Source organism: Gobio gobio (genome assembly GCF_949357685.1).
Source record: "Gobio gobio genome assembly, chromosome: 3".
Classification (NCBI taxonomy): domain Eukaryota; kingdom Metazoa; phylum Chordata; class Actinopteri; order Cypriniformes; family Gobionidae; genus Gobio; species Gobio gobio.
In genome coordinates, this window is record NC_137099.1 from 41,157,950 (window position 1) to 41,182,727 (window position 24,778).

At 37.9% G+C, this 24,778-nt stretch overlaps 1 protein-coding gene across 1 annotated transcript in view; it reads right to left on the reverse strand.

Annotated features, from left to right (window-relative positions):
* Window positions 1-24,359, reverse strand: part of glra3 (glycine receptor, alpha 3) — a 57,832-nt gene extending 33,473 nt beyond the window's left edge. Inside the window, exon 1 of the mRNA XM_079813095.1 lies at window positions 23,889-24,359. Within this exon, the coding sequence (XP_079669221.1) occupies window positions 23,889-23,959 (71 nt within the window). The 5' untranslated portion in view covers window positions 23,960-24,359. The remainder of the gene's footprint in view (window positions 1-23,888) is intronic.
* Between the last annotated feature and the right edge of the window lie 419 nt (window positions 24,360-24,778).

The window sequence follows — 24,778 nt, forward strand, 5'->3', positions numbered from 1 at the left end:
ACAGCCTACTTTCTCTCACACATACACATAAAACCTGCCTCTATTCTGTCTTCTGTTTTACTTATTTAAGACTGAAGTGATAAAACATGTTAAAGTTCAAAGTAATTATTGGTATTTCAGATGTGAGGTAATCTGTAAAAATGCTACAAAACAACCTGATAATTGGTTAATTGTAAGTTACCTAACCATATACGGTGAAAAAAATATGGTTTACCATTGCATAATATGCATTGCTACCATTTTTTGCAAGTAAACCTGTATTATTATGGAGGTTATTTTATTTTGGTACTTCAAGTAAATTGGTATACATTATTTTTTTAATGAAACATATGGTTATAAGTATTAAACAGGCATAAATATGCCATCCCATAGTACCTGAAATTGTCACTGTATTTTTACGGTGACTTTTTGGTTATCACTGTTTTTATTGTAAATGTACTTTTTTTTTTTTTTTTACAGAATAGATTTGACTGTGTGAGGATATTGTATTCGTTGCTGACAACATTGCTTTGGTTTAAACTCTCATTAAGGATGAGCCCAATGGCTATCATAGCATCAGAATATGACTTTTGAAAAAAACTTTAAAGACAAAAATGATAAAAGAAAGGGTCAGATTGACAGATAAGTCGAGAGAAGGACAGGGCAGTACTTCAAAGTCTTCGCATGGCCACATGAAGGATTGGGAGATAAAGGGGAAGACACTGGATATTTGAAAAGAGGGAAAGAATGAAAGAGACAGATTGACGGAGCATATCAATGATAGAAAGAAACAGGATAGCTGAGACAATTAACTGAAAACACCAGCTCACAGTTCAGTCATTATAAAAGAAGAGTTATAGCTTCACCTTTACACTGTGACAGCTCTGACTTAATCAAAAGCACTTACAATTCACACACGGTTCACTTCACATTCAGTCCCAGGCAAGAATAAATGCCGGCAGACATTTTTTCTTTTATTCACACAAAACATTAATCCACATAGTATCTGAAATATGTCAGTTGCTTATTGATAATCAGTTTTGTATTGTTCAGTTACACAGATTAGAGCAGAATTAGAACATTGCTTTCATGTGTTGCACACATTTATTATTCTCGGTTGCGCTCTGCTTATTCACCGGAACCACACACAGGCATCAGCATCTATATTTTCTGCGTCCACTTACTGTACTTAATGTGAATAACCAAAATACACTGATTCACTGATTATATAGGTATATATTATTAATAACATACATATTTTATGTGTGGATAATTATGTATATGTACACTACCATTTAAAAGTTTGGGGTTGGCAAGTTTTTTTGTTCTCTCATTCTCACCAAGGCAGCATTTATTTGATAAAAAATACAGTCATATTGTGAAATATAATTACAATTTAAAATAACTGTTTTCTATTTTAATATAGTCCTATTGTGAAATACAAATATTTGTCATGAAATTGAAGATGGCTCAGGCTGATAGGTCCTTAACTCAATCTGCATGCAATCACATCATTCTCTATAGGGAACAACTGATTGGTACTTGTTGTATAAGTAGCCAATCAGCTCGCTGCTCAACCTTCAAATACTTGATCAGCATTTGCTGTAGCAAGTGCAGTGTGCATTCAGAAGTCCTCCACACTCCCCAGCTCCACCTGTATACATCTGCTATGGGTAATTAATGTACGCAATATTGTCCAGCAGAAGCACATATTACTTTCTCACAGCAGCGTGTATGCATCCGTACTTGCTCTGCAGCAACAGCAATAACCAACAGCAGCAGCAATAACAGAAGCAGCGAAGCAGATCTATGCCGCCAAGACAAACATATCAAAGCTGCCATATCAAACATTCAGAGAGTTGTCATGTCAGAAATATAATTTATTACTGTGATGACAACGCTAAATTTTCGGCAGCCATTACGGCAGACTTCAGTGTCACATGATCCTTCAGAAATCATTCTAATTTGCTAATTTGCTGCTCAATAAACATTTCTTATTATCAATGTTAAAAACAGTTGTTCTGCTTTAGCTCTTTCCCTGCCAGCGGATCTGTAATTACGCGTACCAGATGCGTAATAGCCAGTGATAACACGGAAAGCTGTAAAATATTGTCAAGGGCAGGGAAGCGTTAATAGTTTTGTGGAAAATGCGATATACTTTTTCAGAATTATTTGATGAATAGAAAGTTCAAAGGAAAGTCATTTATTTGAAATAGAAATCTTTTGTAACAGTATTGTCAATTTTGATCAGTTAAATCAGTCATTGTCAAATATTAATTTCTTGACAAAAAAAACCCTTTTGAACAGTCATGCAAACAGTCATTTTGAAAGGACTTCTTTGTTAAGTATGAAATAGTTTTAAATAGGGAATTAATAAATCATATTTTGTAGGATTGCTTTATACATCTGGTGATTTTCATTTCAAACAATCAGCTGCTTTCATCATAGAGAAATGTGCATCACGATAACTATACAACCATATATAGCATATCTTCCATCTCATTACGCCTAATGATTCTGTGAAATGCATCCAGTTAGTATGAGGAGAGTATGGCTGCAGTTTTGTTGTCACCCCCTGTAGGCTTCGGTCTCATTGGGTTGTCATTGCTGGGGGACAAACAACCCACTCCTCGTCTACTTCCCTTAACGTGAATCCACAGCTAAACTGCTGGATCGGTGTGACCTGTCCTGTCAGCATGGTGTTCGCTGTGTTGTCTTGCTTTGCTAATGCGAGGAGGCTGGACACAATTTGGCTCCTTTGTTTACTAGTGGTTCACCTTCTCTGAATGTTGCCCACTGTTATTGTTGTGTCACGTACTGTGTGAGATGCTGATGGAACTTGTGTTGTTTAGCTGACGGGCATAGACAGGCCATCAGCCTGAAGTGTGCTGGATTAGCTAATGTGTCTTTCCTTATTAAGGTGCAAGTTAGTTTTTTTATAGTCAGTGAGTAATGAGTTAATGTGTATGGGAATGTGTTGCCACCCTGTGCCACACAATTTCAGTCTACATGAGTATTACCATGACAGCTGCTATTTATCTAAATAAAAAATCTAGTGACATCAGCAAGATGAAATAATACCTCATTCAGCGAGTGATTCCAAACCATGGAGTCAAAAAAGTACAAATTAATCAGATAAAAAGAATCACATTTATAAATAATTAAATCTATTAATTAACGAATGTGATTTTTCCATATTTATACATATTATTATTATTATTATTATTATTATTATTATTATTATTATTATTATTATTATTACGTATAATAATGGTATTGCAACACTAGTGATTTAATTAATATATATTGTTATTGATCCATTTAATTTTATAATTATATAATAAAAAGTTATTGCAACATTTTATCTCGCAATTCAGATTTTCTCAGAATTGTGTGATATAAACTTTTCTTTTTTTCCCCTCTTTTGGACTTTATAACTTGCAATTTTGAGTTTATATCTAGAGAAAAGAAGTCAGCATTGTGAGAACTCCCTTTTGCAAGAAAAGTCAGAATTGCGAGAAATAAAGTCAGAATTGTGATATAAACTCGCTATTGCAAAAAAAAAAAAAAGTCAGAATTGTAAGAAAAAAAGTCACAGACTAAGTAATTGACTAAAGTCAATTCTGACTTTATTTCTCAAAATTGAGAGGTTTTTTTTTTTATTCTGTGGCAGAAACAAGCCCCCATACATGACTGATTTTAAAAAAGCAGCTCACAAAATGTTCTTTTGCATATTCTATAAATGAACAAGATCTGTGAGGTTTATTTTATTCCCTACAGGAACCAACACAATAGGCTTTTCAGTTCTGTCTGCAGTCCAAATTACGTTCCATTTTGTGGTCATGGGTGAAAAAAAACTAAAGCACATTCTTAAAGCATGTTTGGATACTCACTGTTGTCACTGAATGTGAGGATGGTATTGATGATGGTGGATTAATCCCCAAGTACTCATTAGCTTTTGTGTCATGCATCACCATTTGGAATGAATTGTGTTGTTGTGGATATTTTGTATTGATTATCTGCTAGGTCCTTCAAGGAATACTGTCATTGTGATTGACTGAAAAGGCTTTGTCCATCCTGTTTCAAAATAAAAAAAATTCTTGAGTCACGTTTAAAGTTTAATTTACATTTATTCATTTAGGAGAATCTTCAATCCAAAGGACTATACAAATGAGGAATGGTGCAAAATAAGTGACTCATCCAACATTATCCCTTTTTGGACAAATGTAAATATATAACACCTTATCTGCCATTGGTAACTGATTTCCTTAGAGAATTTCCTTAGAGGTACAAGCACCTTGTCCTTTGTCAACTGATTGGTTGACGTTTCTGCCAAATTGGATCAAGACTGCACCGTCTCCTCCCCCATTGCTCTCTGATATTAAGCATGCACACCCTTGCCAAATTAATGAAAAAGTTGTGCTCATGTGTGTCGATGTTAGATCAACCACAAAATTGGTAGTAAAGATAACTGCAATGCGGTGGCACATCTCAACAATCTGTCATTATAGTTGTTTAACAAATTGAAGATTCTAGCAAACTCAAATAAGAAACCCCATCCTTGAGGTCAACATAACTGACAATTATAACAATCATGTTCATGTTCATCACAGTGGTCTCTATCCTCAGCTATATTCATAGGAAACAAGATTATTTAACAGTGGCTGGTTCTGCATATGAAATGAGTAATTTGTTGTCTCCGCTATTATATTCATTTAACTATAAGCCAGATGAAAACCTGAAATAGAAATTCAGCCCTCCAGATCTCTTCAATTCAGTAGATCGGTAGATACAAATAAACAAACAAATAAACTGATTAAATAAATGGGTAAATAAAAATGAAGCAAAAAAAAAAAAAAACAGTACATGGAATCAAACAATGATCTGAACACATGATTGCCTGAGGGTTTTACAGCAGTAATTGGAGCAGATTCAAATGAATATCCAAAGCCTGTATGTCTAAAATTAAGAATACTTCTGGGTTTTTTTTTTTAGCTATCATTGTACTCATTTCTGTACTCATTTCAGGAGAGAACAATTTGGTCCAGGTCCAGGTCAATGAGGCTGTACACTGAAACTATAGTTTTATGCTTTTTTGTAATACTTGATTTTTATTTCTATTATCTTCTTGTATTATATACTACTGTTCAAAAGTTTGGGGTTGGTAAGTTTTTTAATGTTTTGAAATAATTCTCTTATGCTCACTAAGGCAACATTTATTTGACCAAAATATAGTCACATGTGAAATATTATTACAATTTAAAACAACTGTTTTCTATTTTAATATGGGAATTTCCAGCAGTCATTACTCCAGTCTTCAGTGTCACATGATCCTTCAGAAATCTTTCTAATATGATGATTTGGTGCTCAAGAAACATCTCCTATGGTTATCAATGTTGTAAACAGTAACATTTTCGCTATTTGTTTATTTCAGGACTCTTATTTGAAAAGATCAACATTTATTTGAAATATAAATCTGTTGTAACATTATACATGTTTTACTGTCAATCTTGATTAATTGAATGCATCACTGCTGAATAAATGTTTTGAATTAAAATAGAATCAAATATTACTGACCCCAGACTCAACAATAGTGCATATAACTTTTCTTTGTGTATTTGTGTACACATGGACAATAAAGCTCATAATGATTCAGATTATATATTCGTGGTCTTTAGGTGCTTTGATAGAATATGTAAACACACACACACACACACACACACACACACACACACACACACACACACACACACACACACACACACACACACACACACACACACACACACACACACACACACACACACACACACACACACACACACACACACACACACACACACACACACACACACACACACACACACACACACACACACACATGTTTGTTTTTGTGAAATGTAGGGACATTCCATAGGCCTAATGGTTTTTATACCGTACAAACCGTATTTTCTATCCCCTTACACTGCCCCTGCCCCTAAACCTACCCATCACAGGAGACTGAGCAGTTGACTTTCTGTGAAAAAAACCTAATTCTGTATGATTTATAAGCATTTTGAAAAGTGAGGACATGGCGGAACGTCCTCATATTTTACCCCCTTTCACCCATGTCATTATACACATTTGTGGGCATGTTTTTGTGAAATATCAGGACACAAATGTGTATAATGACATGGGTATGACATAGGTATTACAAAAAGAGGGTGAAATATGAGGACATTCCCCATGTCCTCACTTTTCAAAATGCTTATAAATAACACAGAATGAGGTTTTTTTCACAGAAAGTGAACTGCACAGTCTCCTGTGAGGGCTAGGTTTAGGGGCAGGGGCAGTGTAAGGGGATAGAAAATACGGTTTGTACGGTATAAAAACCATTACGCCTATGGAATGTCCTCACATTTCACAAAAACAAACATGTGTGTGTGTGTGTGTGTGTGTGTGTGTGTGTGTGTGTGTGTGTGTGTGTGTGTGTGTGTGTGTTACATATTCTATTCACGAATGTGTCTCATTCAGCCTTTCTTTTAGTAACACACAGAAAGCAATATTTCATCCTCCCCCACTATGGCTTTCCAAATACAATGAATGTAACATGAAGGTGCTTCCAATACACTCCTGTGGAGTAAGTGCAGAGAGGCATGTGAGGGCATCAATTTATCAATTTAACCAGGGATCAGATAGACACCAGATGATTCTCTGGATGGTGTCCATTACAAACACTAAATGTAATTCCAGCCAAGCAGAACATGCTCTATAACATAACTAAAAAGTTAGTTAAATCACTGTCATCAGCTCTTATATAAATCAGTGTATTATTCATTTATTATTAAATGTATCTAAATTTGAATTATGTCAATCTAATTACTATTGTTTGATTATTCGAAAACAGAGGCTGTAATGAATTAAATTATTATAAATGAATATACTTAAAATAGATAGTTTCCTTAAATATCTTCAACGTAGTTAGCTGTTTTAAATGATGACGAGTAGCTTGTAGCTCGGCACGCTACAGTTTCAAAGCAGCTGCCAAATTTAGAATCTGTCCTATTTTTTTCCTAGAGCCACCCCGTGGAGTCTGGGTTTATTGAAATACGAAAAATCCTGGTTTTAGTGCTAAACATGTGTGAAAGCTCCCTTCCGTGTTTTTCCTCTGGGAACTCCTTGGCAGGAGAGATCTAACGTACTGGAGTATGCTATAGTCAGAACTCAAATATGTTACATGTCTGATTAGGTGATAGAAACACTCTTTCTCTTCTTCACCTTGCATACATGACAATTGTAAGATGCTACACTCATGGCAATGAGAAGAGTTTATGTTGACAGTGAATGTTTTTTGTGCTTGTAAACCTGATTTTCATCCAGATTACTCTGTCTCAACCATTTGTCTAGCTTATCATTATGAGATGATAGTGTGTGCTAATGTACAGTAATAACTTGTGTTTCACATGGTGATTTACATGCTCTCAATCTTTAGCACTTGTGTCTTTTTGAATGGTAACAGGAGTCTTTGTCGTTTATTAAAGATAAGTCCATTCACAGCTGTCATTAAAATTTAAACACTGTTTCTGAGTAATTGCATATGCTCACCACTCCTCAATGTACTTTAGTTTTAAACCACTATCTGAAATGACCAGAGTCCCCTGGGATCCTCTGTCTCATTCTCCATATTTCATGTAAGGCCCTCATTTCTTTTTCACTCAGATTATGCATAAATCTCTCATTCTGCAGAACACTGAACTGTCCTTTGCCAGATGTTTGAAGTGTGGCTGATAAACATTGTGCCTCTAAAAATCACAAAATTGACAAAATCTGTGATTTCTCTATGACCCAACCTCCAGATCTTTGCCCTTAGCTGCACTCCCAACAGAGTTCCACTAGTATTGTGGAATGCCAACCACGAACTGGAGATCTGGAAAGACTGCTGATGAGATTTTTAAGATGCATGGAGAATTAAAAGAAAGAGGAGTTCAGGTATACCTGCTGAATAAATGGCTTAGCCCTGTTATCAGATCTTTGAGATCTGCCTGCGTGCTCCCGGCATGAAGGCAGCTACCAAAAAATCTCAGAATTTTTAATTTGAGATAATATTTGTTTAATGCTAAAACTAGTTTGAAACTACTGTGCTTATTTATGTATTGCAGCTCAGTTCCTCTGCACTAAAGGAGGATTCAAAGTCGATTTCATGGGAAAACATGGGAATTTCAGAAGGTGACGAATTTAAATACAATGTGAATCGTATGAAAATGCATGATTTTTCAGACAAAAAGAGTAAGCATGATGGTCCATCCAAATATAACCATCCCTGGCTGTAAGCTGATCTTATGAAAACATGAATGAGATTGTACAAATTTATACAAATTAACAACCAATTTGCCAAAACGCAAAATAGTTATGAATTGGGTTGAAGGAAGCCCACTCTGTTCTGGAAGCTCTTATGTCTTCATGGTCATAGACTGAACTTATTGAACACACTCACATACTTAAAATTCTGTTTCCATCACTAACAATATACTGATTGTCCGTAGCACAAAAGCTGGACTGAGGATACACTGCATCAATACTCAGATCCAGGGCCGGCGTTTGCTATAGGCGAGCTAGGCGGTTGCCTAGGGCGACAAATTTGTTGGGGGCGCAGCCAGGCGCCCTCTAGTGGCGCCCTTAAACTTACTTCCCATTAAGCATAGAATTAAAACAAGCGAAATAAAACATACAGTTTATTAAACAAGATCATCATTGGGCGCCCCCTCAGCCACACGTTTAATTACTTAACCTGATTATTAGATTGAATTGAAAGTGAATATTGTCGAGCACAGGCGTTCAGGCGTTAGGTCAGGCAAGTGCTCAGCACTGGCGCGTTCTTCAAAAATGAAGCGGTCTAAACCCTCGAGTGCACAGGGACGGAAAAAGAGAAAGGCAGACGATCAAAAGAAAGCCCAGTATAGAGGTAAGTCTTCTCATCTCAGCCATAAAGGTGTCAAACGAAATAAATTATCTTCGTATTATCGATATTATCAACTAATATTGGACGGCATTGGACGTTTCATTGCTGTCACTAAGCTATCACTAGCTAGCTAGTTATCTACATATTACTACGCATTTCACTGACAATAAGGAAATCCAGACGAGCCAAATTTTAATGCTGCGTCAATTTTGAAGGTGAATAGAAATGCCAGAAACAACTGTTCATCTTTTATTATTTAAGATAGGGATAGAGCTACAAGAACTTGTATATTTTAATTTTGTAGTGGTAAGTACAGTGTATCCATAATAGCACTTTTGTTTGTAGAGGGTATAGTTAATCCAGTTTATGGGTCATAATTTGCTTAAGTGTCTTTACGGGTGCTTAAGAGAGTTTTTGCACCGTTTATGGAGTTAATATTTGGTAAATATCCTTGTACATTCTTTCTAGCATTTGTGTATGACGCAGTTGATCCTTCAAGTCTTAATTTTCTTGATTAAGTGTTGGAGTGACTATAAAAGCATTTTTGTTTGTTCATCCATAGTTTGAGTCATAATTTGTTAAAAATCCGTTAAATATAATAAACGTTAAATATAACGTTCTTTGTAGCATTTTTGTATGTGCAATTTATTAGAGTGCATAATTTAAGTCATAATTAGCTTTTTAAGTCTTGGAGTAACTATAGGAGCATTTTTGTTTGTATAGTTTTTATAAATACTTAACCCATTTGTGCCCAATTTTTTCTGAATGGCATGTTCTGCATTTATTTTCCCCAGGTTTTTGTATTTTTTCTTGAAAATTGTATTTGAATCTGTGGCAACTATAGTTGCCGGTGGGCAAATATGTTGTATGCACCCCTTCAATGTCAAATATGAATAAGAGGAGAACATTTAGCATCTAACTCAAAATAACTGCTTTCAACAGATCAATCTTTATTCATAATCAAATTTATTATGTTTGACTAAGTATACTAAAAACTATAGATTTGTTGTAAGATTTGTTTTGTTTGGATGATTCTAGAGACCTTCATGATTATGTTGATATATATATGTCAACAAAAATACTTATTAGTAACATGAAAATATCCTTTCTTTGGGAGGGTTTGCCTTCGTTGTGCTCCCTGGAAGTAGGGGTAGGAAGTTGGCAGTCTCATGTGACAGGAAGGAAGTTAATACTTTTTTTTTTTTTCTTGAAATCCTTTATTTGGTTGTCTGCTTGTGTGTCATTAAGATATAAAACATGGATAATATCTAGAAAAATACTTACAGAAGGAAAATGACAACTATACACTGGCAACTATAGTTGCCGGTGGGCTTAACAATTAGGGGGGGGGGGGGGGGGGGGGCGTGGGCGCAAAACTCAATCTCGCCTAGGGCAACCAAAGAGCTAGAGCCGGCCCTGCTCAGATCAATGCAACCACAGACCCTGTGCTCTGCTAAGATCTGCACCTTTCATCTTCATCTTCTAATGTAACATCCTTTATGTGTAAAGACAGACAGACAGACAGACACACACACACACACACACACACACACACACACACACACACACACACACACACACACACACATGCACGCGCACACACATACACGTACAGATATAATTTCTGAAAAACATGTTCCTCATAAAGGCTGCAAAATCCAGTGTATGTCCACTAGGGGGGAAAGTAGTGCTAATGGGCAAAAATAAATAATAAACCATAAGTTTGTAAGATCTTTGCGTTTGCTTACAAAACATTTTACAGAGCCCTGCACATGATATGCGGACAAAAATATATAGATTGTGGACACAAATTAAAAAAATTTTAACGTTTTAAGAATTCATTCCCATAATTTATTAATTTGGTCTCTCGTTATAGTAAATCGTGGGCACATTGAACTAATTTCTTCATTTTGATTCAACTAAAAGAAGGGAATGAATTATTACAATATGAATTATTGCCACAATTTAGTGAATCAAGGGAACAAATTGTTCATTCTTGGCCACCATATACTCTCCGTGCATTGCCATTGTATTATGTTTCCCCATGTTTGCTTGCAAAAGCAGTGAAATATAGATTTCTGTCCCTCCATTGAACACCTATTTATAAAGAGATCGTAAAATATATGAAACGAGCATTCTGAACCTTAACAATTTTGAGTGATTAGTCTTTCAATGCAGGAATATAAATCTCATATATTTCATTGAAAAATATCTCCATTTGTGTTCCAAAGATGAACAAAAGCCTTAAGAGTTTGGAACAGCATGAGGGTAAGTAAATTATGACAGAATTTGCATTTTTATGTGAAATATGCCTTTAAGAAAACGTTTGTTAGAAGACTTTTTGTGAATACAAAATATTCTTCAATTTACAAAACATGAAGAAAAAAGTGGTAAAGAAGAATTGAATTGTTTAGAATTCCCTTTCAAAATAAATATTTCAAAATAATATGATGAAAATTTGGACATGATAAAAATGAATATAATTTGAAAGAACAAAAGTCTGATACAGGTATAGTGAATACAGTGGTTTGTTTTTGATATTATTTGGTCACACTTTTGTTTAAGGTCCAATTCTCACTATTAACTAACTATTAAAAGGTTAGTTCAGCCAAAAATGAAATTTCTATCATTAATTACTCACCCTCATGTCGTTCCAAACCCGTAAGATATTCATTCATCTTCGGAACACGAATGAAGATATTTTTGATGAAATCTGAGAGCTCTCTTACCCCAGAAAGGTAGTAATGAGATTGTTAAAATAGTCTATGTGGCTCCAGTGGTTCAAACTTAATTTTATGAAGCGACGAGAATGCTTTTTGTGCGCAGAAAGCAAACAAAAATAACTTTATTCAACAATTTATTCTCGTCTCTGTCAGTCTTCTACACAGTTTACGTTGGTCAGCTCCTAGGTCAGCATCACACGCATGCGCCGTGGTGCTCATGTGAACAGCATCGGCCAATGGTTAGCCGGCGTTCTGGCGTAGCTCTGACGTAAATAGGTAGCACTGGACTCTAACTACATCAACAGCGTAGGAGACTAACACAGACGTGAAGAAATTGTTGGATAAAGTCGTTATTTTTGTTTGTTTTTTGTGCACAAAAAGTATTCTCAATGCTTCATAAAATTAAGGTTGAACCACTGGAGTCACATGGACTATTTTAACAACTAAAGCCTTAAAAGTGTTAATTAAATAGCTGTCTATGGGGGGGTCAGAGAGCTCTTGGATTTCATCAAAAATATCTTAATTTGTGTTCCAAAGATGAACAAAGGTCTTACAGGTTTGGAACAACATGAGGGCGAGTAATTAATCATTTTAATTTTGGGGTGAACTAACCCTTTCACTATACGTTTGCCTCAAACTCCTAATAACTGCTTATCAATAGTTAGTAAGGTAGTTGTTAAGTTTAGGTATTGGGTAGGATTAAGGGATTTAGAATATAGTCATGCAGAATAAGGCTTTATAAGTACTAATAAACAGCCAATATCCTAGCAATTTTCATGCTGATAAGAAACTTAATACCGTAGTGAGAATTGGACCCTAAACTGAAGTGTTACCAAAAAATGTTTTGTTCCTCCACCAGATAAAATGTCTTACAATGACATTCAATGAATAGTTTGTTAGTTCTTTATTATAAAGTATGCCAAATTGATGCCAAATTGCTATATACTGTAAATATAACATGCAGCAAAAAATGTGTTGGGCTTAACTGTATATCAGGACAGCCACAGTGGCTCAAGCTCTAATCTGCCCTGGCTGGTGTAGATACATGCACAATTCTCCATTTACTGTTTGTTGATTTGGCTTTAGCTGCTCACAGAGTTGCATCACTGCAGCACAATATTTATAAAACATGTCCCTGAAATTTCACAGTGGTCTTCAAACCTACAGCATGTTCCCAAGCCAAGAATAGCTCTTATCAAATTAACACCGTACTTCTACTTTTTGTACCGTCTTACAAGATGTACACTTCACCTTGGTTAGTCTGTTAGTGTGTCTTGTCAAGCCAAGTGGAAACAGGAAACAAGTTAAGTGGACAGGGAAGAGCTCTCCTGCAAGCCCAGCCAAAAGGTATATTTATTGATGGAGTAGATGCAGCTTTACTAAGCATGAGCTGAGAAAAACAGGAACACTTCACAGTATGTGACAGCAGTGACACTGATGTGGGACAGAGGTTTGCGCTTCGCACATCAGCTGCCACAGTAGCAACTCAAATGTTACAGTTATAGCATATATTTGCCACTATATGCAAACTGTGACCAGCATGCATAACTCAGGAAACGGCTCTATCCAGGGAGCTCTTTTAGCTGTACATCACCACCACACCACTTCTTCATCACTTAGTAAGTGACATAACAGCTGAGAGATAATATGACTGGTGTTTGATGTAATGTTTAAATACACTATACAGTAATATTTATAGAAATTAATGTGTTTACTAAGCAAGGATGTATTAAATTCATATATAAAATTATAATATAGCAACTGTTTTTAACTGTGATAGTAAGAAATGTTTCTAGAGCACAAAATCAGAATGATTTCTGAAAGATCATGAAGACCAGAGTAATGGCTGAAAATTCAGTGTTGCTTTCACAGGGTTAAATAACATTTGAAAACAAATTTAAATGGAAAACAGATATTTTAAATTGCAATAATGTTTCTCAATATCACTGATTTTACTGTGTTTTTAAGCCATGGTGAGCACAAGAGACTTCTTTCAAAAAACTTTTGAACAGTAGTGTATTTGGTGTGAAACATGTACACTATAAGATTTTAGGGCATCAGACTATGATGAAATATCATTCAAATTTAAATTATTTTTCAAATGCTTATATCATATAAACATCACTGTTTGTTGAGTACTCTTCTCTCAGAGAATGACGTGTCAGATGTTTACATTTGAATAAGCATTCAAAATATCTTTTTAATAATTTTTGTTGTCAAAAATTGCTCTTTTGGTTTTAACTTGGCATTTCCTTAGATCTTACTCCTCAACATTTTCTCATACATAAAAGCTTTATGAAAACTTAAACATCTTAAGCTGCTTACAGAGGCCTCCCTCTGTTCTGAGTCTTTCTTCAGCTTTCGAAAACTCTGACGAAAGTATTCAAGAGAAACGGGGCTGGCAGAATAACTCAAAGCGCAATCAATGCTTTGTGACAAAATCTTATCAATAATGCAACAGGAGCTACCTAATCTGCCTTTTTACAATACACAAACTGGCACAGGAGGCAGAGGAGTGAAACAGGCTCAAAGAAAAAGACAAAAATACCCCTTGAAGGCAGAGAAAAAGAGAGCATTAGTGCTTTTGGAAGCCAAGTGGTTTGTTAAAGAACAAGAGCCGGTTGGTCCTAATGCACACAGGAAAAAGTACACGAGCAGAAAACAGAAATGATGAGGTGCTCTTCCCGCTGTGTGTGTGTGTGTGTGTGTGGGGTCGCCACTCTCATCTATTGGAACATTCCGCTCCAATGAGCGTTTTAGCAGATGACAATGAAACCGAGAGCAGTGCAAATATGAACAAACATCTGGCTTTGCATTGTGCATGTGCGTGTGTTTGTATTATCTTCAGTTATCAAGAGACTCTCTGGTCACACTTTATATTAGGTCTCTTTAACTACTAACTATTTGCACAAAAAATTATTACAACATACGTATTGTGTTTATGTTGTATTGCAAAATACTTTTGCTGCTACTGAGGTGGGATACAGGTAAGTTTAGGGACAGGTTTGGTGGTATAGTTTGGTTTAAGAGTGAGTTAAAGGGGTCATAAACTGAGAAATCAAATTTTCCTTGAGATTTTGACATATAAGAGGTCATCGTACTATATGAATATCCTGTATGTTTCTGAAGGACCCAACAGAAAACTTCCTTATTAGTCCAAAAACAACGTTTATTGTAACCAAGTCCATTGAACGACTCATTGTGGAATGTGCCTATCTATGGATAGGTGAAAGACCGCCTCTGCAAAAGAAAATCAACGCCTACTACATAATTTAAATTTTGGCCTGCCCACTGGCGTGTTAGTGAGATGACGAGGACAGAAGAGCAATACAGGATCAGGTCTGGACTAAAAATAACATAACCGCATTCATAGCATTAGAATCTTTTGGAAGGTAATTTATTTTCTACAATGTGAATGTCTCAGTTGAACATTATTTATTTGTATTCGTTACATTTCACTGTGGATTATTTGGTGAATCAGTCGCAATTTCAGTGCAGACTTTGCAAACAGACTTTTACGATATGAACTTGAAAGTAATGCAACAACATATAAGTAACCGTGTTAATTGTAATGCCTGATCTGTGACCAGTGATTCATGTAGTCAGACAGTCTTTGTCTATGTGTCAGTAAATCAACCAGTGACTAAACGGTCAACTTCACAGTCAGAGAGTTCCACATGTAACACTTATTTCATGTGCAAAAATGTCAGCCAATCACAGCAGTGGGTGTTTACACTGAAGTCTCACAGCAGACACGCCCCTTCAAACAGAGCGTTCAAATCAGAGGGATAAAACCAGGGTAGGAAAAATGCCTTTTATTTCTAATTGTTTATGTAAAAATCATACTAAAATTATAAGTGCACCCCAGGAAACATTATAAACCAATGCAGTTCATGACCCCTTTAAGGTGTAAGGGAAGGGTCAACAGTGTAATTATAGATGTGATAAAAGAAAGTAATAACTGATGTAATTACATGCAGTTATTTAAAAAAAATACAGATAACACTTTAAAAGTATGATATACGTCTGTATATTTTTGGTGGGTAAAAGTCTGAGACTCAGAAAAAGCCATGTCTTTCTCTTGGAGCAGATGACACTATGATGCACGGTGACCTACACTGTCTTTGGTCCAGTGCTGACAGTAGTCCGTCCTTGTCTAGTCAAGTTATTTGAGTTGGCACTGGCTGAACTGCAGCCACAAAAAGTCAGACAGATTTGACAAAGCGACAATCTCTGTCTTTCTCTAATTCATTACGTATGCAGTATTTCCCCACTCTGAATAGTAATTATGACTGTACATAATGAAATCCAAGTCTTCAAACAATGAACCTGTAATGAAAATGTCAGTTTTAATAATAACACATTTCAATCCTTCCAACAGACAGTCATTGTGAATTGTCAGTGCAGATTACTGCGAATTGCAGTCTAAATGCTAATTACTTCTGTGATGTGTCTCTATATCAAGTTCTGATTGATTAAGTGTTCTCTCTTTACCAATCCAAATCAAAGTTTTGCAATCCAGTAGGGGAGATTGGGGCTATTTTTAGACATTACACTAACTACAAGTAAATTTGCAACTATAACTTTGCAACTAACTCTCATTAACATGTCAAATAGACATGTATTTGACTACATGTCAAATAACTCTCATTAGAGTATTAGTGGACTGTTAGGTTACGATTAGGGTTTGTAGAATAAGTTGACATGTACTTGCAAAGTTACTTATAGTCAGTTAGTCAGTAGAATGTCTTTTGTGGGAGCATTAAAATAAAGTGTTAGCAGATATTAAAGGGTTACTTCAGTGACCCATTTAAACTGGGTCATTTATGTAGTAGAAATGTGAAATTATTTTTAAATTTGGTGCCTTCTAGACTGAGAAAAGACAGAAAATTTATTTTTGTCTCATGTGGATGAAAGACAACAACTCCCAGAATGCACTCGCTTCGCTGCCCTACGAAGCCACTCCGTACACCGTCGTTTTGATCTTCATAGTAATACAATCATTTAGTTCAGTTAGAGAATAAACACTACAATTAAAAACTGAACGTGTCTTTTCACTAAAGTATGAGTGAGCCGAACGAATGCAGCAGTGTCAGATTTCATTCATCACGAAGAGCTGAGGTAACGTTAAGCACCAGTCTGGCACGTTTTCATATCGCATGTGGAAGCTAAACTATCACAGGAATTCATTGAAAAGTTGAAACACTCACTCACACGATCCGTTATGAATGCGGCCGTCTGTGTCTTAAATTCTGTGCATGAGATCTCTCCCCTGTGGGCGGGTTGATAACATGCGGAACAACTCCATCTAGTGGCTGTAGTCTTTAGCCTCTGGCCAAAAAATCCTCCAATGACGCAAAATGACGATATTTGCGTCATTGGCGGATTTTTTCCAGAAATAAATTGCAGAATTCTCTCGTCTTAGGGGGATATGAGGGGGGAAAGTACCATAATTTGAATATACTACCAGGTTTCTATTAATACAATGCCTAATGCTAAATCACTGAAGTTACCCTTTAAGCAGACAGTCTACTAATACTCAAATGAATGCTAGTAAACATGTAGTTGCAAAGTTCCCTTTCAGTCAGTCACTCCGAGTTACGTCAGGAAATGGGGGTTTCGCTTAGAAGCCTATCACCTTCGAGTTCTACAAAATGAGCCAATGGAAAAGCAATGCCATGGGTCTGCGGAATTTGCATAGCGAACTCCACCCACCAGCGTGGGTATATAAAGAGCTGCACATGCAATCTTGCATTATGTTTCTGCTTCGGAGTCGAGTGTTCACTTGCCTTCTGAGCTTTCTCTTCAAGACGAGCAACTCTCCAGTCTGTCGCTGTGACGGCGCGTTCCTGTCTGATCTGTGCAGTGATCTGGCATAGCGTGTGTGTTCTCCCTGGGCACTTCGGATTCTGCAGAGTTTTTCTCCTCTTCTAAAAGAGCTACACGTGGCAAGTCTTTTTCAAGATGCCTTGCCCATGTGTTTCTGGGTGCAGTTGGCTAGTTAGTCCGTCTGACAGGCATGAGCGCTGCCTTGCGTGCTTGGGTTTAGTGCACGCCGAGAGAGCATTTGTGGATGACTCATGTTCCCACTGCGGGAACATGACCCTTGCAATGTTGCGGTCAAGACTCTATGACCTTCGTAAAGGAGTTAGAGTCACCTCTGGCACACCTCAATCTATTTCTTTCATGGGAGGGATTACTTTGGCTGGTGGCCAGGGTGATTTGAGGGTGACTTTGCCCAATAGTTCTCGGCCGAACAGAAGCAGACTGAGGCGATAAAACATATTCTGCCCCGGCCGCCAGCAGTCCCTGCCAAACGCCAGGCCAAGCGGTGATCCTGAGATGGGCAGCTTGGAGGTGAACATTGGTCTTTCCCAGGAGATGGTAACAGGACCACTCCTTCCCCTGGTGAAGAGCCGGGGGAGAATATTTTGTTTTCCCCTTCTGCCACTGGCCTCACGATCGGCGGCACCCTATTCATGGTTAAAGTAAGATCTGACATGTTCGCCTCCGAGCCCCAAGAGGGCACGGTTGACAGCGTGCGATGCATTGCCTCGCTGCTCTCATCCCCCTTTGACACCAGACCCCTGTCAGAGGAGGTCGCTGCGGAACACTCGTCCTTCCCTGGCCTCCTCTGTCAGGACGTGTAACATGACCGTGCCCCCACCTCGGGATGCTCTGCCTCCCACGTCTGGGCCGGTCATTCAGCTTCGCTGCCCCATCGTGGGTACGCCTGTGTACTTCCATTCATGTTAGCCCTGTCTCCTCGCGTCTTCACTAAAGTCGTCAAGGCAGCCCTTGTGACCATTACCGCCCGCTCCCGCAACGTATGTGTTACACTCCCGCCCGCTCCCGCAATATGTATGTCCACTCCCGCCCGCACCCGCAAAACTCTGAGAATTTATTCCCGCACAATAATAGAGATGCATTGATTTTGTGTCTTCTCCCGTCCCGCAGGGGAAAAAAAACACGTATTTGTATTGGTATTATTAAAGAGATTCATGGGGTTGTTTGTTTCGTTTCCCTGGCCTGCATGTAAAAAAACTAAAAGACAAATACATTCAAATATAATTTCGTTTTTATCAAAAACTTTGCACATAAAAATAGAATGCTTTGCAAAACAGAAAACAGAAAAAACAGATTGAGAAACAAAAAACAGATCCCAATTCGTCGGTCAGTTCCGACGTACGTCGAACGTGACCGACTGAAAGGAAACCTGAGAAAACATGCTTCAACAGAACGTAATGTGAACACAAAATAGCAAACGGACATTTAGAAACAATTCCACTCACTAAACTTCTATGTATTGTTAGTCAAAAACACCAAACAGTCAACTTGACCTGCAGGGAGTGCTGAGCGTTTTTGGTGAGGTATGATCAAGTAGCTATGTATTTGCCAGCTGCGCAATATGTGGATACATATAACGTTATACCGCATGATTTTGCCTACCAAAACAATTGAGAAACTTCTCCAAATGTCAGACTTTCCTTGCTTAGCTTTTGTGCTGTAAATACCTCATTTGAGGTTCTTTTCTACATCATCTATTGACATCTTCTCCATCATGTCGTTAGGCAACCTCCCTATCCCGCCGATTCCCGCTGTGTTTTTTTTAGCCGCCCATTCCCGCCCGCAGCAAAATTCAAACCGCCCTCTCCCGCGAGATTTGCGTTGGGTCCCGCGGGACCCGGCGGGACTCAATCCCAATGCAGCTCTCTAGTCCGTGGTCGAACCTCCCTTTTCTACAGGCCGGAGTGCCCTTAGACCGAGTTTCCAGGCATGTGGTTGTGTCAACAGATGCCTCCACCACGGGCTGGGGTGCCATGTGCAATGGACATACTGCCGCGGATTCCTGGACAGGAACCCAGCGCCTATGGCATGTCAATTGTCTCGAGTTGATGGCTGTATGTCTAGCCCTGCACCGTTTTCAAATGCTGCTGAAGGGCAAGCACATACTGGTCCGTTCAGACAACATGGCGACAGTAGCGTACATCAACCATCAGGGTGTTCTGCGCTCCCGTCGTATGTCGCCCGTCATCTCTTGTTATGGAGTCAGAAGCATCTGACCTGTTTTTCTCCCCAGACAATTCCCATTGCTGCTGGTATTTTTCCCTCACCGAGGGGACCCTCGGCACGGATGCACTACCGCACAACTGGCCACGGGGCCTATGCAAGGGTGTGTTTCCCTCAGTGAGCCTTCTCCCACAGGTCCTGTGCAAGATCAGGGAGGACGAGGACTAGGTCCTTTTGGTTGCGCTCCCTGGCCAGTCCCTCTGAGGAAGGACCTCCTTTCTCAGAGACGGGGCACCCTCTGGCACCTGCATCCCGACCTATGGAACCTGCATGTGTGGGTTCTGGACGGGACGAGGAAGGTTTGAGTACCCTACCACCTCAGGTGGTGGCTACCATCACTACAGCTAGAGCCTTGTCCATGAGACATGTATATGCTCTGAAGTGGAACCTCTTCGTCACCTGGTGTTCTTCTCGCCAAGAAAATGCCCGATCGGGTCTGTGCTCTCCTTCCTCCAAGAGGGGTTGGAACGAAGGCTATCTCCTTCCACCCTGAAGGTTTACGTGGCTGCGATCTCTGCGCACCACGACCTTGTGGATTTAAAAACTGTAGGACAGCATGACCTGGTCATCAGGTTCCTTAGAGGAGGGAGGTTCCCTCTACAGATGCCCTCTTGGGGTTCGCAGTGGTTCTATCTGCCCTGCAGAGAGCTCCCTTTGAGCCACTGCAGTCTGTTATGTCCCCATGCCAAAAAAACTGTACCGCTGGTACGGCCGGGGCGCTCAACCTTGGCTCCTCAGCAGGTAATAATGCGAGAATGCATGTGCAGCTTCTTATATACCCACGCTGGTGGGCGGAGTTTGCTATGTAAATTACACAGACCCATGGCATTGTTTTGCCATTGGCTCGTTTTGTAGAACTCGAAGGTGATAGGCTCGTAAGCAAAACCCCCATTCCGTCAGTCACTGACGTAACATCTTCATTCCCTCCTTTAGGGAATGAGGGTTAAATATGTAACCGAGACGTTACTTGTAGTAAGTAGAATGTCTCAAGTGAACTATCGAAATAAGTTAAGTAAGTAAGTAATTTTTTTTCAAAGTTAATTTCTATAAAAGCACATACCTAAAAAGCCTTGGCAAACATTTTTCACAGTGTTTGCTTAGGGGGAAAATAAATGCACATGCTGACCTTTTGTGACAACATGTCCCATTGGCAGTTTTCACACTTTATGGGGAAAGTTGTCACAATGAGAAGTTGCTATTTAAAAGCCTCACATAGGCTTTTCAGAAATGTTTTGACTAAAAATTAAAATGCAGCCAATCTGACATATACGAAAATAATTCTTGAAATGTACCTTTATTATACAATTGACCCTTGCCTACATGTATGCCAATGTGTTTTGTATTGTGTTCACTTATATAGAAAACAACTATAGCAAAAATGTGATTTTTGCTTATTATTCAGTATTAAATAGATGTTTGGAACCAATATGTGCATAAAAAGCATCTGAATAATGGAATTTTTACTCAAAAGTAAAAATTTTTTACTTATAGTTACTGAAATATAGCTCTTGTGACAACTTTCCCGTGTGACAGCTAAGCTCTGTGACCCTTATTTGTGTTCCTAAAGCTATTTAGAAATAAGCTTAGTCATCCGTGAAGCCACCAACAAGTTAGAAACTGTGACAATATTCAACGTCCAACAAAACAGGGTACGGCAGAAAGACTAGGGCGCTAAACAGGCAATTTTGATCCTTTATGTTCTTGAAGAAAACAACACATATTCAAATCCATGTCAACCTAGAGGCACATAATGACTAGCTAGTAAGAAGCAGAGGCATGTAAACCTGTGCTGAGTGGTGTAGAGTATGAACACAAAACTGTAGTGTGCCATATTCCATTATCCTCTCTGAGGATAGACTGGCAGCTGTAATATCTGTCTGTACTCCTTCACAGTGTCAATGCCAAGCGTGTGCATGCTGGGGGACGTTTTTTGATTGTAGTCGTTGATGTATGTGTGTTGTCATCTGTGGCAATGTGGTGAGGACTTTATGTTTTGATGTGTTTGAGTATATGCTATGTGGCTTTGGTAGTTTGAATTGGATTATTTGTTATTTTATTTTTTTTTAGAAAGTAGTGGGAAGCGGTCATGGAAATCATTTTTAATTCTAATCACACTTAAAATATGTAGTCCGCATGTAAACTTGTAGCCAATTTTCTCCATATAGTTGTTTTGTCAATATCATATCTGGTTTACACCTATATTTAGAAAATGTACACATGTACTTCTGTATACTTTAAAGTATTCTTTATGTGTCAGCTATATAACTACAAAAAAATGCAATCAAAGTATATTTTAAAATTCTTCAAATGGAACAGTATATGGTGCATTCCTGATTCATATATATATATTCTTATCAATAACAGTTTAATTTGTACTATGCCTTAGTTTTAACTCAAAAAGATCAGATTAAAATTCAGGACATAGTGAAATAATAATGCGTAAGGATGGTAGACCAATGTAAAGAATACGATTTATTATGGACTGGGGTTTCTTGGGCTAATTTTGATTGCATTGCAAATAATAGTGGATTTGTTTTATTTTTATTCAAGAATTTTAATTCAAATAGATCAAGGAAAAGAATCATCAAAGAAAATGCCAAATGTGCTATGCCAGCACACATCACTATTAACACATTAATAAGACTGAACAAGATTCTATCAACTGTGAAAATCAGAAAGAGTCGAAGAGAAGCTTTACACAATCTACAGAGCCTGCAAATGCAATCTTTGCACAAAGATCTTGGCTAAGATATAAGCACATTGAGACTTCTACTTCTCAGCACCTTGCTGGCAATGCACCTGTTGTCAAGTAATTCTGAGCCATTGTTGACTGATAACAAAAAGAGATTATCGTTTTCCCCCTCATTTCAATACTATCCATAGTATTTGCCCATCTCTGAAGATCAATCTTATTGGTGAGTAGCTCTTGCAAAAGGTTATTCTCAACATTTTGCATAACACATTCTAAAGTGAGACTTGGTAGCAAGAATGAATATTTCCTGTTCACTGTAATTAATTCTGAGTTGTGGAATGGAGCGCATCCAGCTTTTCTTTGAAAACAACTTCCTCTGGGGTGGCTTTAAGTAAAAACTCTTCCTCAGGGTACACAGAATTGCAGCCAATACAAAGGCGACATAGACACTGCAAGTGCCAATGTATCAATAATGCAAGACTTTACGCTTGCGTGAACCCAAGGATCGTAGACAAATGAAACATTAAAAATTCATAGCATCATCAGCAAAAAGAATTGGGAGGATTCAGTGCAGTTCAAAGGGACCCAGAATGCCAATTTCATATTTTGAAGCTACTTTTAAGACCAGACAGAAAGGGTGATGAAAAAAGAGTATGGCAGAGTAAAAATAATTACCCAAACTAAGAGATATTTATGACGGGCTTTAATGAATATCATCTGGGACTCATAAGAAGGTAAAGTTCCACTGGGATGTAGTATCAATAAATTACCATAACTTGTTAAATCGTTTTGAAAAATCCATTTACTCCTTTCAAACTTTTTTTTTTCTGTGGGAAGGAAGATAGTATTGTGAAACAAATATTCATTTTCTTTACTTTGCATCATTTTCTTTCTTTTTTTTTCAAAAAATAGAAGTTATTTGATATTAATATATATATATATATTGTTTTCCTTTAATATTTTCAGATTTCTAATATTCTTGCACAAAAGCTTCCTCAACATATTTTCTAAATAGCATCATTCAGAATTATAGAAATAATGATGAGTATTTTATTTAATAAGAACAATACTTTCCATTATGATCCCTGAGCTCACTATCTTTGAAAATGACAAGAGATCACCTGTTACACTGAGAACAAGCTGCTTAAAAACTTTATCTGTGCCGTCAATGGCCATCATATTCATAACATTATAGCTTACTGTACTGATAAATTATATTGAAGTAAAAGATTCACATAATGCAAAAGAATATGCAATACTACAACTCTGTCTGGCACAGTCTCCAAAATCATATTTATACTACGATGATGCATTGTTGCGCTGTAAGGGTGAAAGTGCACACTTTATGCTTTTTGATACTTTCAACCTCCACAGCACGTGACGATCACGGAGTATTCATGTGATGCTGAATCCCGAGACAAAACAGTATAGGGGGGAAAACTGTCTTTACCCTCTCCTCCAGTAGGAAAAAATATTTTGCTCTTACCTCAACAGAATTCCTATTTCGCACGCAATGAATCCCCAGACAGCCACAGAACGCAGCCTTTTCCGAGTCATCTCAACACTTGATCGGCATCGACATACAGTCCTCTGTGAACGCCTGTGCTCTCTTCAGCACTTCTGGCTTCTTGACTTCAGGACGCTGGACAGCACTCCAGCTGTTCTTCCTTCACTCCTGTGCACTGAAGGCTTGTCGCGCACGGCAATCGTAAAGGATTCCTTCATAATCTTCTGAAGCTAAACAGCATATATGAAACTCTTTCCGCGTGGCGGCACTGGAGGAGATGGAGTGCTGTTTAAAAGCGTGCGGCAGCTGAAGTGATTCTTGACATATTCAGACATCTCTGAGCAGAGACCGCCCCACATAGCGCGCTTGACTGACAGTGCGCTTCTCCACTCTCACCGCGCACAAGCATGTGCAACGCTTACTTACAATTAGAGAGAACTGAATTTGAATACTTCCCCTTGCTTGTGCCAGCCCTTTGACTATGAGAGCTGCTCACGTGATTAATAGCCCATCACTGAGTATAACAGGAATTGTCGTTGCAGTTGTACTATAATATTTATATTTGTAATACAGTGATACATTTTTATAGGCTATTAATAACATAATTTACAATATATGTTATTATATTTTTTATTAATTATTATAGATGTGCATGTGTATGCATTTACTCAACTATTCCTTCCTTCCTTCCTTCCTTCCATTTTCCACGAGGATTCCCTTTTGGCCCCTCCATCCATTTGTTTCCATCTTGCTGTATTAGCAAATATGCACATTTTGTGGAGATGGTGTTTATTAAAAAGACTGGAAGTTATGTCTCCAGGAGATATGTCAATGCTTGGTAACACTTTATTTTGATGGTCTCTTTTGAA